The 13,784-nt window shown below is 45.0% G+C and overlaps 1 protein-coding gene across 1 annotated transcript in view; it reads left to right on the forward strand.

Moving 5' to 3' along the window:
* Nucleotides 1-8,262, forward strand: part of LOC100751314 (nuclear body protein SP140-like protein) — a 50,103-nt gene extending 41,841 nt beyond the window's left edge. The window contains exons 15-19 of the mRNA XM_027397426.2: nt 2,971-3,086; nt 3,769-3,874; nt 4,150-4,227; nt 4,421-4,564; nt 7,058-8,262. Of these exons, the coding sequence (XP_027253227.1) occupies nt 2,971-3,086; nt 3,769-3,874; nt 4,150-4,227; nt 4,421-4,564; nt 7,058-7,156 (543 nt within the window). The 3' untranslated portion in view covers nt 7,157-8,262. The remainder of the gene's footprint in view (nt 1-2,970; nt 3,087-3,768; nt 3,875-4,149; nt 4,228-4,420; nt 4,565-7,057) is intronic.
* Nucleotides 8,263-13,784: the final 5,522 nt, after the last annotated feature.

Consider the following 13,784-nt stretch of genomic DNA (forward strand, 5'->3'; position numbering starts at 1 on the left):
GAGAGTTACTCTGATCATATGGACAGAACGTGGCCAAGGATGAAAACCAGAGGAACTCCGTTCTTTGTGTCTGGAGGACAAGGAGAAGGACACAGGAAGGAAAGTGGTCCAGCAGCTTAGGTAATAGAGCAAAACCACCAAGAATGATGCCACAGGCTAGGCTTCTCCTGAAGGCAGAGATGGCAGAGCGCACAGAATGTTTGACCATATCACCTGTGTACTTTTCTTCTTCCCACCACTCACTCAGTGGAGGGGCAGTCCTCAGGCAAGTCTCATGTCTGTCCCTCAGATGGTCATGAGAAGGTAGACTTTTCCCAACAGCTCATGGACTACATGGGAGTTCTTTCTTTCACACCATCCCTCCTCCTTTCCCTCCTTCTCTTCCCTTCTTAATGTTTTTGAGACAGAGTCTCATGTAGACCAAAATGACCTCAAAATCACTATGTAGCCATTGAAGGCCTTGAACTTTCTGTCTTCCTGTCTCAAGTTTCCAGTGCCTAGATTCCTGGAATGTACCATCATGTTTGACTCAGGTGTTCTCTGTGCTGACATAGGGTCACCACCCAGTTCTCCACCGGTCACCATTCTTTCTGAAGGTGGCTCCAGTAATGCATGTTTTCCTGTATAGAGGCTACAGTTTCGGGTTCCTGTGTTAACACTGATAGTAGGAAAACCCCACCAACATCCCAAGGGTTGTGAGGTTGTGAGGAACACATTTGAACCTGCCAATCAAGGATGATAGGGGTTGTTAGTTGTGGGGCTTCACCCATAGGAACAAAGTGGTGCAGAGAACTTACAGACTACTTTAGGCCCTCTCGGTTATTTGGTTTTGGTACCGAGGTTTCAAGCTGTCTTCAAACTCATGAGTTTGGTGTATTAGTCTCCTGAGTGGGATGCCTTAATCCGTGCACCCCACTTAAGCCTGCCAACTTTTCTTTTTTTTTTTTCTTTTTCTTTTATTTATTTATTATGTATACAGTTATCTGCATGCATGCTTGCACACCAGAAGAGGGCACCAGATCTCATTACAAATGGTTGTGAGCTACCATGTGGTTGCTGGGAATTGAACTCAGGACCTCTGGAAGAGCAGTCAGTGCTCTTAACCTCTGAGCCATCTCTCCAGCCCGCCTGCCAACTTTTCTATATATCCAAGCAGTATATGAAATTGAGCCTTAATGCTGGTGTTACGCCACTCTTCCCACACAGCAGCGGTTCAGTCATATACCACTTATGCATCCTGAACATACATGTGTTTGTATACCGTACAGTGGATGTGTATTGATCTCTTCCCCATTGCTCTATAATGTCTATTGGTTTTAATAAATAGACCTTACTCTAGAGCAACAAGGCACAAACATTGTCAGAATTGAACTTCTCCAGATGAAGACTAAATTCGACTAAAGGAACTCTGTGTTAGGCCTGGTAAGAATCTCTGTTGACTTAGGGGGATTTTTCTCTTTCATAGAACAGAGATCTCTTTTGGGCTTCCAGAAAATGATGTCAGAGCTTTGGTCTCTGTTTCAGTTTCCTTTCCTGTGGCTGTGATAAAAATACCCTGGTAGATGCAGCTTAAGAGAGGATGGGTTTAGCCGGGCATTGGTGGCGCATGGCTTTAATCCCAGCACCCAGGAGGCAGAGGCAGGTGGATCTCTGTGAGTTCAAGGCCACCCTGGTCTACAGAGTGAGTTCCAGGACAATCTCCAAAGCAGTACAGAGAAACCCTGTCTCGGGGAAAAGAGAGAGAGAGAGAGAGAGAGAGAGAGAGAGAGAGAGAGAGAGAGAGAGAGGATGGGCTTAACAGGCTCACAGTTCTAGCTTCCAGTCCATCCTTGCAGGGGTGTCGAGGTAGGAGGAACATAAAGCATGTGGTCACATCACGTCCACCATCAAGAGCATAGAGCAATGAGTTAATGTGTGTGTGTTTATGATCACCACCATTTCTCCACTCACACACTCCAGGAACCCACTGTGAATGGGTCGAACTATAATTAACATAATCTCTAATAGACATTCTCAGAGGTTCTTTTCTCAGGTGATTCTAGATTATTTCAAGTTTACAATTAAAACCATCCCAGTCTTTAATCCTGGATGGTTACAATGACCATGACTACAGACCTTGGTGACTCCATGTCTCACATGCCCATTTTCTTTGGTCATGTGGAATCTAATACAAGATTCCAACAAGCCGGGCGTAGGTGGCACACGCCTTTAATGCCAGCACTCGGGAGGCAGAGGCAGGCCGATCTCTGTGAGTTTGTGGCCAGCCTGGTCTCCAGAGTGATTGCCAGGATAGGCTCCAAAGCTATACAAAGAAACCCTGTCTCAAAAAACAAAACAAACAAAAAAACAAAAACAAAAAACAAAAAAAAAGATTCCAACAGCCACGGAGTCTTTGCTTCTTTTGTACCCACTTGGCTGTTCATTTGTACTCATACCCTGTCTTCTCAGAGGCACCATCACAGGCTCAAGGCTCTCTAGGTACAGAACCCAGTATCCAAAAACTCTTCTTCAGACCCATCAATTCATGACTTGTTCATGGCTCAATTACAGTTTTCTCTTAGTTTATTCCATAAGATTGAATTCCTGGTACATCTCTCTATGATAAGCTGATGTCATTGCTATACAGGCAAATGAGCTTAATATTTTATTTCAGAAATTCATTTAATCTATATGATAGAAAAATTAGTCAGATTACATAAAATCTTGTTTTATTGCTAATCTTTCTGTGTCAGGATCTTTGGTTTTACAGGGAAGATTGTTTTGGGACTGGTTCATGGCATTCTTCTCTCAAACATCGCTGAAGGGCACAAAGTCTTATTCTGCAATTTGCATTCCATGCTATTTCTTAATATCCCAGGAAGAATCATCCATGTGCCTGCAGATTCATATAAAGGCCACAGCTTGGGGATTGCCACAGTGGTGGCTCTGTGAGGTCTCTTCTCCCAGTGATGTAAATCTTCCACTTTGTAGATGCAGAACTCAGATGAATGTGAGGTGTGCCAGGATGTAGGAATACTCTTCTGCTGTGATACTTGCTCCAGAGCCTTCCATGAGGAGTGCCACATCCCAACAGTGGAGGCTGAGATGTGAGTGAGATGTGGTCCCTGCTCTGTTTCCTCCTAGACACCTTTTCCTTGTCAGACACGTTACCCATGGAGATTGTTAGCTTGTGTCTCAATGGAGGATGAGCAAGAGCTCTTAATAACAGACACCAGACAGGAAGATGCAGAGAGCTGGTTCAAGATGTTGTCAGTAAGTTAGGGGAGGCTTCTCTCCTGATACAAAGGCTGGGCCCTTTACCTATACACTACTACTGCCTTTTCTTCAAATTTGTTCACCAGCGTTTCTGGTGAGAGTGGCATATGCCAGGTTTTTCTCTTATGTACTTATTCATGAAAGAAGGAAATATGAGTGCTTTATACATTTCACTGGTTGTAGTGAACCAATAGAGGTCCAAGGTTCCCAGAGTTTGTGGAAGACCATTTTCTGTGTACAGACCTGATAGCCTGGCCTCTCTGCTCCCAGAAATCTTTGTTGGGAGATGTGGATCCCAACTCTCACCATAAATCCCACTTTCTCCAAGGACTCGCTCCTGCTATGACCCTGATGGGAGTTTTGGTAGCTTCAGATCCTACATGGGCTCCCTCAGAGCCTGGGAACCTCTCCCCCAGATGAGACTATCAGCCATTCCTTAAAGCACAGAAGCAGGCATAGAATTGTGGCTGTTTTCAAGTCTTGCCTCTGCTCACCCCACATCCAACCTTTCAGAACACCGTGGAGTTGCATCTTCTGTAGGATACAGTCCTTAGAAAGCCAACAGAGTCTTCCAGAATCTGAGGTACTGCAGAGGCAGATGGTTGCCCAGGAACAGCTGGTGAGTTCCTATGAACCCCATACTTTCTCCTGTCCCCTGGAAGAGCCAAATGGTTTTGGAGCCAGAATAGCGCTCAAAGGGAGCCTGCTCCTCCAAGTCACACTCCACCATGCTGTTGTCACACATAACCCATTGACATAAAAACTAAAGTCTGTAACCAAGAGACACTCGAGTTGGGGAAACTTCCAGATGGGTTTGAGTAGTTCCTTCCTCCTGGGCATGTGTATGGACTCTGCCTTTCTAAGTCACTTGACTGAGACTCCTTTTTCTTGCAGAAGTGTGAGTTTGTCCTATTGAGCATCTATTGCTGTTCTGAGAGCTCCTTTTTTTCCAAGATTCCATATTACTATTATGTGAGTATTGGTGGTGACCCCATCCCTGGTGCCATGATGTCATGGGACTGTGAGGGGCACCTGTGGGATTGTGATCAACCCCCCAGGACCACAGGCTCTTTTTTTTTTTTCAGCTTTGCTTTCTGGGGTCCTGTGGAAGGGAAATGCTGAGTCTTACTAGTCACTCTCTAAGAATTGCTATTTCTGTTACCAGTTTAGAGAGACACCTATGGGTGTAAAGAAACCTATGTGGTTGGACTTGATCAAGAAAAAGCTGAGAGAGAGAGATTACTCCCATGTGGAAGGGTTTGTGCAAGACATGAGACTCATCTTCCACAATCACAGGACCACTTTCAAGGTAAGCATCCCTCTCTGCCTGCATCTCGTCTTTCCACTGGGTTACTCTTCCCTCAGTTTCTGGTACTTGGAAAGTCTAGTTTCCCACATCTTCCTGTAATAAAGTTGCATAAGCAAGAAGTCTGAGATGCCAGACACAGTGGTGCATGTAACGATAAATCTTTCTGCCAGCCGCCTGCTTCCCCCAAAATGTTAGGACCCCCAAAATATCACACAGAGACTTATATTAAGTGCAATGCTGCTGGCCAATGATTAGGATTTCTCATCTGCTAGCTCAGTCTTAATAATCAACCATTACCATTAATCCATATATTTTATAAAAACTTATCTTATTGAGGACACTGGCCTTATGCGCCCTCTCTTGCCAGTGATCACATGGCAATTGCTGTCTCTACTACATTTCCCAGAATCCTCCTCGACTCCTAAACCCACCTATCTTGCTTTCCTATTGGCCAACAGTGCTTTATTTATCAACCAATAAGACAAACACATACACAGAAGGACTTCCCCCATCAGGTGCATGCCTGTGATCACAGCCTTCAAAGGGCCGAGGTAGGAGGATTGTCTTGTACAAAAGCCTGCCTTGTCTATAGTATGAAATTCTATCCCAAAAGAAAAAAACATTTAGAAGTGAAAAATTTGTTTTGGTTTAATATCGAAGGTGTTTCACTAACAGAAAGATCCCCAACACCACAGAGTTCATTTCCTTTTCAGTCTATGAGGCTAAAGGACCACACAAATGACAATTAAGCTACCTATTCTCAGTACAAGTATGTTTATTTCTTTTGATTGCTTGATTTTTAAAAAATATATATATGTAGGGTCACTCTAGGCATGTAGCTTGACTTTCTTTGGACCATTGGCTCTCAAATAATGACTTGGAGACTTCTTATTAATTATGAGAGCTTGGCCTTAGCGTAGGCTTACTCCCACTAGCTCTTAAAACTTAAATTACAGGGCTGAAGAGATGGCTCAGTGGTTAAGAGCAGTGGCTGCTCTTCCAGAGGTCCTGAGTTCAATTCCTAGCAACCATATGGTGGCTCACAACCATCCGTAATGAGATCTGGTGCCCAATTCTGGCCTGTAGGGATTCATGTAGGCAGAACACTGTATACATAATAAACAAACCTTTAAAAAAAACTTAAATTACACATATATATTAATCTATGTTTTTCCATGTAGCTTGTTACCTAGTAAGTCTAACTTCCTCCTCATCTGGCTGGTATACCACCCCACCCCACCCCACCCCTCACATTCCTGTCCCATGTTCCTATCTCTGCCTAGAAGTCACACCTATCCTTTCCTGCCCATTGTTCAGCTTTTTATTAAACCAATCAGAAGGCACCTTCGGCAGATGAAGTAATGCAGAGACACATCTTCACATGGTGCAAAGAGATTATTCTAGAACACTGGCCATTGTGGTGCAGGCTTTGAATCTTAGCATGTGTACACACGTGTGTGTATATGTGTTTGGCAAAAGGCACAGTGTATGTGGATGTGAGTGTAGTTACCTGTGCAGGCTGGAGATCTCACACCCCCCAAAGCTGATGTTATAGCTGAGTGCCATGAGTACTGAAAATTAAACTTGGGTCCTCTGCAAGAGCAGTATATGCTCTTAATAACCAAACAATTTCTCTAGATGCTAGTTGTCTTAGTTAAGGTTTGCATTGCTGGAAGTAGACACCATGAGCATAGCAGTTCTTATAAAAGAAAACTTTTATTTGGGGCTAGCTTACAGTTACACAGGTTTAGTCCACTACCATCATGGTGTGCGATGTGAAGTCAGGAATAGCGCTGGAGAAGGAGCTGAGAGTTTTACATGTTAATCCCCAGGCAGCAGGAGGAGTCTCTGTCTACGTTGGGTATAGCTTGAGCATAGGAGACTTGAACGCCCACCCCCACAGTGACACACTTCCTCCAACAAGGCCACCTTATGTCAACCACTTTTTTCAAAACTACCACATTAGTTTAAATCTTTGTGTGTGTGTGTGTGTGTGTGTGTGCGCGCGTGTGTGCATGATTATGTGTGATATGTATGTATACATGAATGAGTGTATGTTCATGTGTGAATACAGGTGCCTGTGTGTCATAGAATACAAGAGGATCAAGTCAGAGGGCAACCTTGGCTAGTGTTCTTCATCTTTCCCCTTGTTTGACACAAGGTAACCTATTGCTCACCACTGTGGAGAGCAGGGATTACAGATGTGGGCTGCCACATGCAGCTTTCCATAGGTTTGGGGATATGAACTCAGATCCCCACATTTGTGTGGCAAACATTGACCCACTGAGTCATCTCCCCAGTCTGGGGATTTTCTGCTTCTTACATTCTCCTAGGCACAATTAATTCTCAGAAACAGCAAAGTCTAATTTTCCTTACACGTGATTGGACCATGAAGTTGAGAGATTCTGCCAGGGGGTAGAAGTGCCTAGAAGGAGATGTGTCTCTTTCTGATAATGAGCCTTATCATTTTTGTCTTTGTTATTTTTTTTCTAGGAACCCAAGTTTGGCCAAATGGGACTTAGATTGGAGTCTGAGTTTGAGAAGAATTTCAAGAAAGTGTTTGCTATTCAGGACTCAAATGGAAACAGCTGACTGACAATACAGATGCTGCTGGTGTCCTGGTACCGTGTCCTTTTCTGGCTGGGTCTTCCCACCTGAAGGAGCAGTGAGAGATCTCTACTGACTCCATCATCCCCAAAGGATTGCTCTGAATCACATGGACCCAGTTGCAACTGGGAGTCACACCTCCTGGCCTTGTGGTCCATCCCCCTGCCTCCAGCTGCAACCAAGGGTCTATCCTGGAGCCTGTTCTCCATTTGGCTCGCCCCCCCCCCTTCTCCTGTGACACATATGTTGCTGCTCTTGTCCCTCCTCCTGAGAGCACATCATAATTAACCACAAGCTTCCAAGCTTATATGGTGACACACTCCTGTAATCCCAGACCTTGGAAGGCTGAGGCAGGGAATAGCTGTAAGTATGATGCCAGCCTGGACTACATAGTGAGTTTCAACTACTCTGGGTTATAAAGTAAGATCCTGGTTCAAGAGCAGACAATTCACCAAATAAGACAAGAAAGGCCTCAATCAACTCTGGGTTTTTCTCTAGGAGCCTCATCCTAAAATGACAGTTCTAGAAGCAAAGCCTCAGGGGTGGGATTCTAGAGTTGGGTCACTGTCCAGCCAAAAGGTGATTGGTGGTGTGAATAGGCCCTCAGGTGTTAAGACAAAGAGCTCCCACTTTAAGGATGATGGGATTGGTGGCTGTTGGTACTTGGTGCTAATAGATTGACAGCAGTTATTGACAGGCTTAGATGTAGAATCCCAAGTATTATGGAAAGAGACACCCAGTCCTGCAGCTGTATTTTCAGACAGCAGCAAAGGCATGCTCCAGGCCATTACACTCAAAAAGACAGAACTCCAGGGAAGACTGGAGTCAAATTAGGAAGTCTCTTGTGCCAAAGTCAGGGTCCTGAAAGTCTGACTGGGGGATTGAAATAGTTATTTGGAGAACTGTGAACTTGTTTCCCTTGAACCTACTTGCCTATGAAAGAATCCCTTCACTCTTTCTTAGAAGAAAGAGCTACCTTGTTGCATGAATTATAAGAGACACAGAGAGCTGGGCGGCGGTGGTGCACGCCTTTAATCCCAGCACTCGGGAGGGAGAGGCAGGCAGATCTCTGTGAGTTCGAGACCAGCCTGGTCTACAAGAGCTTGTTCCAGGACAGCCTCCAAAGCTATAGAGAAACCCTGTCTCAACCCCCCCACCCCCAAAAATAAATAAAGAAAGAAAGAAAGGAAGAAAGAAAGAAAGAAAGAAAGAAAGAAAGAAAGAAAGAAAGAAAGAAAGAAAGAAAAGAGACACAGAGACTGATATTGGGATGCAAACTTCAAGCCGAATATCAGAAAAGCAAAGCAGCTGACCACTAGCTTCTTACCTCTACCTCAGACTGAATGGGCTGATCCTGTCTCCACAAGCTCTTACCAAGCCTCAGACTGTAACCTGTCCTCAGCTTGGCTGGAGAATGAAGGCCTCCTACTCACCACTGAAGACACTGCTTCTATCTTTTTACCCCTCTAGTGTTGGCATTAAATTCCTGTCATCTGTTACTCTTTTAGACTGATTCAATCTCTTGTATCCCTGGGTGGCCTTGAACTCAGAGGGATCTGTCTACCTGAGTCCTAGGATTAAAGATGGGTATCACTACCTCCTAGCTCAGGCTGCTGGGATTAAAGGTGTGTGCCTGCCTGTCTTCTGTGGCTTGCAGTGACTTTGCTTTCTGAATCCTCAGGCAGGCTCTAATAAATCATAAATAATATAACACCATACACGTCTGTTCCCTGTCTTGCTTGAATGAAGCCTGTGTGTGGCCTTCCAGGAAGGCTCAAGTGGAGAAGCGCTGGATGGACTGGAAGGTGTGAGATAGAGGCTCCACACAAAAGGAATAGCGATCTCAGCAGACAGGAGGGGCAAGGAAGTTGTGTTTTGGGGAGGACACTGAATAAAGAAAGCTGAAATACTAAACTGGCTAACAGGGTTATCATATCAATACTGATGTGGTTTTTTTTTTATAGTTTATACAATTCAAGATTTATGTAAGTCCAAGATACTTAAGTTATTCCTAAATTGAACAATGCTAAAGACAGTCTGTAAAAGAGTCAAACACACCACTGCCGACTGACCCCTCAAACTGCAATTGATGTGTTCTTTTTTATTTTAAAATTTTCGTTCATTTTACATACCAACCACAATTCCCTCTCCCTCCCCTCCTCCTGCTCCCATGCTAACTTCCCACCTCAGCCCACCCCTATCCACTCCTCAGAAAGGGTAAAGCCTCCTGTGGAGACTCAACAAATCCTGGCACACTTAGTTGAGGCAGGACCAAGCCCTTCCCCCTGATTCAAGACTGAGCAAGGCATCTCACCATAGGGAATTGGGTTCCAAAACGCCAGTTCATGAACCAGGTCCTGGTCTCACTGCTAGGGGACTCCCAAATAGAGCACACTGCCGAGGCCATGAGCATCCTGGAGCAGCTCACCAGTGGCTGCTGTCTGTAGGATGCAATAATGGTAGGAACATTTCACAGTCCTGATTTCCGTAGTGGCAATGGAACCATGAGGTCCCAGAATAACAGAGACCAGGTGGAAGCACAGAACTGCTGGAACCAGATAAAGTAATTTCCTTAGAGAGACAGCTGGAGAGCTTCTCTGTGGATGTCTGTGGAGACAGCCAATGGGATAAAATGTTCCTATAGTCAGCACAGTGGGGCAGACCGTAGGCTACTGTTCATATATCATCAAAAGAATGCTGGAAACAGATGGGCCAAGAATTTTTCCAATTATTCCTCATCAATAAAAACTTGGGAGTCAGATATCGGGTTAGGAACCTAAATGATCAGAGAAGCAGCCAAGAAGCAACCAGTGCCCTATCTCTTTCATTCCTCTGTCCAAAAAGGGTGGAGCCTTTCTCTCGGTTCCTTCCTACTTCTTCCAGTGTCTCTCTATATCCTCAGTCCTCCAAACTCTATTGCTAATTTTGGTCAGCTAGTAGCTAGCTAAGCCTTGTGTTTCAAAGTAAACTTAATGTCATTCTTGGGAGTGTCAGAGTGTGATCAAAACATCCCACAACAGATGGACACATGGTGGAAGTCAGCTATCCCAATAAAAAGTTTAGATCCTTCTCATTATTTCCAATTTGAGCTGCTTGTAAATGGGACTCAAAACCCATCAAAGGAATGAGGTTCATTTCTCAGTAGAAGAAACCTTGTAAACATACATACAGTGGATCACAGTTCTTCCCCCAAAGGAATATCAGAACATCTATTCACATTGTCTCCTGCCAGGGAAAGAACATATGACTCTTTCAGGGGATGCTGGACACAGCATCTGAGCTGATCTGAATTTTGGGAACCCAAGGATCCATCACTGTCTCCTGAGAGAGGAAGGCTATGAAGAGGTAAGGTAATGTCCCTGTCACAATGAGTACTGGATCTCCAGAGACACCCTGCCACCCTTTCCCCTGTTCCCAGATGTATGATCAGGCTAGATACAGCAGTTAGTTGAGATGGCATCTGTGAATTGACAAAGACTGTCTCAGAAGGACCAAGCAGAAGGCATGTTGGACACTGAGATTTCCCATGGGACAAACAGTGGAAAGCAATATCCCAGCACAGCCCAGGAATGACAGGAATGCCGCTCGCAAGGATACAAAGATGCAAGGTTTGTTATCCCCATTGCACCTCCATCTCTTTAGCTGTTCACAGTCTGCAGGAGTTAACATAAGGTGAAGCCCCAATTGTAGTAGTATCAGATGTACTGTCTCTTTGCTGTGTGGATGGGTGCTTTGCTCTTGTATATGTGTGTGCACACAGTCACAGCTGGTGCCCAAGGAAACCAAATGAGGGTGTTAGAACCTAGAACTGGAGTTAGCGATAACTGTGAGCTGCCATGTTGGTGCTGAGAATCATAGCCAGGGCCTTTGGAAGAGCACTCAATTGTCTTAATCTCTAAGCTATCTCCCCAGATACATGATCTTTACTCTCTCTCTCTCTGTATATGCATACATACATACATACATACATACATACATACATACATGTGTGTATTATGCATATACTATATACATACATACTATATACATACACATATTATACATCCTGGGAAGTGATATGCAGCTATTAATATAAAAATGTACTTTTAAATTTCCATTCAGAAAGTAGTAGATAAAAAAGAGTTGACAGTTGCATGGATTGGACAACAGTGTACATGTATAGTCCTGGTTTCTGTTAAAATATAGCCTGTCTGCTAGGCATGCATGTGCTTGCCTTTAATCCCAGAACCCAGGTGGAAGAGGCAGGTGGATCCCTGTGTGTTCAAGGCCAGGCTGTTTGTTCTACATACAGAGTTCCAGTATAACCAGAGGTAGTTACATAATGGAGAGATTCCCCCCTCCCCCGTCTATGTCTCTGTCTGTGTCTCTGTCTCTCTCTCTCTCTCTCTCTCTCACACACACACACATTTTCTCTCTCTTTTTATGTCTTTACCTGGAAGCTATGGTGGGTACTTGTAGCCTTCACTCAGCACTGGATTGATTTCTGGGTGTGGGAGTCACAGGCCATAGATAATATGTCTAGGGAATCCAGAGAGCTCTCCATTCCTCTGGGAGAAGCTATGTGGACTCAAGAAGACTCTGAATGTAGAGGGCGGTAAAGATCACCCCAAGGGAGGCTGTAGTGTATGAAATAGGGGTGCACGGTACTTTCTGATGGTCTCACATAAAACACTTCTTCAAGCCCTATGCTTTCTCTTAAAATTTCATTCCATCCATCTTGATTCTGTTTAATCTTCTGAAGTGTCTTAAATCACAATTCAATGAGAACTCTGTGCTTGAGGAGACTCCAGGTCACCCCACAAGACTGCAGGGTGAGGGACACAATGATTTGACTTCCCGTGAAATAGGGTCTCCCTGGTGCTCACAAGCAGAATGTAGGTCTCCAGGAAGAAAATGGGCTTTTCCAGGAGGTGTGGCTGAGCCAGATTCACAGTACCTCCCAGACAATTTGAACCACGAGTCTCTGTATAGACCAAGAGCTCATTTATGCTACTGGATTGTCAATAATTAAGATTATATCAAAACTCAGAACTTCTACTGACAGTCCCAAGTGTTTCACAGCTCTTGAAAAGGATTTTTGGTTTCTATCAATGGCAGTAGAATCCAGGTCTAAGGAGACTACTACCTGCAAAAGCCACTTGGGGAGGGGGGCTTGTATTTTTAGCTAGAGCCTACTCTGGCCAGAAAGTGGTTACTGCTCTCCGACAGTAAGAGCACTGGCTACTCTACCAGTGAAGGGAACAGCTCCCCATTATGGCAGCCATAACAGCCAAACACGTGCTTGTCTGACCTTGCCTTGGTCACTAGAAGGTCAGATGCCTGCTTCGTGGCAAGGAACTAATCAGAAGTTAGCTGGTGGCGCTATGCTTTATGGCTCTGGGTGTGCTTTACGGACAAGCGCACAGCAATGACGCACAGAGCATAGCAACCACCCTGAGAGGGCCTATGGGCCATAACAACCAGTTGACCAATCAACACAGGGCAAGCCCTCCAAGCCTGGAGGCACACCAATCCTGAGCCTGTTCGTACCCCTAGAAATTCCCCTTACGCTGCCCTATAAGATCTCTATGCAGACTCTTCGAGCTGTCTTTCCTAGCCATCTGCCATGGTAGGTGGATGAAAGACCCGAGATAACATGGGGTTAGCTCGTTAAACTGCTATAATAAAGCCTCGTGCAGTTTGCATCAAGCTTTCGACTCCGCCTGGTGATTGGGGTGACCATGGTCCTGGGCTGAGATCCTGGAGGCCTGTGCTTCAGGGGGTCTTTCACCAGAGGACTCAGGTTCAATTCCCAGCACTACTTTATGGCTTATAACTGTCTGCAAGTTCAGTTCCAGGGTATCTGATACCCTCATAAAGATATAAATGCTGGCAAAACACAAATGCACAGAAAATAAAAAGGAATAAAATCATTGTTTAAAATAGAAAAGAAAAGCTGGGCAGTGATGGCTCATGCCTTTATTTCCAGTGTAAGACCCCTGGAAGCTCAGACCTCCAGGATCTCAGCCCAGGATCACGGCCACCCCAATCACCATGCAGAGGCGGAAACTTGATGCAAACAGCACGAGGCTTTATTACAGCTGTTTAAGGAGCTAACCCCATGTTAGCTCGGGTCTTTCATCTACCCACCATGGCAGATAGCTAGGAAAGACAGCTCCAAGAGTCTGCATAGAGATCTTATAGGGCAGCGTAAGGGGAATGTCTAGGGGTACGAACAGGCTCAGGATTGGTGTGCCTTCAGGCTTGGAGAGCTTGCCCTGTGTTGATTGGTCAACTGGTTGTTATGGCCCATAGGCCCTCTCAGGGTGGTTGCTATGCTCTGTGCGTCATTGCTGTGCACTTGTCCGTAAAGCACACCCAGAGCCGTAAAGCATAGTACTACCATCTAACTTCTGATTGGTTCCTTGCCACGAGGCAGGCATCTAACCTAGTGACCAAGGCAAGGTCAGACAATCACAGGTGTTTGGCTGTTATGGCTGCCAAAATGGGGAGCTGCTCCCTTCACCAGCAGCCTTTAATCCCAGCTCTCGGAAGACAGAGGCAGGGGAATCTCCATAAGTTCCAGGACAGCTAGGACTACCCAGAGCAATCATGTCTCGAACAACAAAAAAAC

Source organism: Cricetulus griseus, chromosome 2, assembly GCF_003668045.3.
Source record: "Cricetulus griseus strain 17A/GY chromosome 2, alternate assembly CriGri-PICRH-1.0, whole genome shotgun sequence".
NCBI lineage: Eukaryota > Metazoa > Chordata > Mammalia > Rodentia > Cricetidae > Cricetulus > Cricetulus griseus.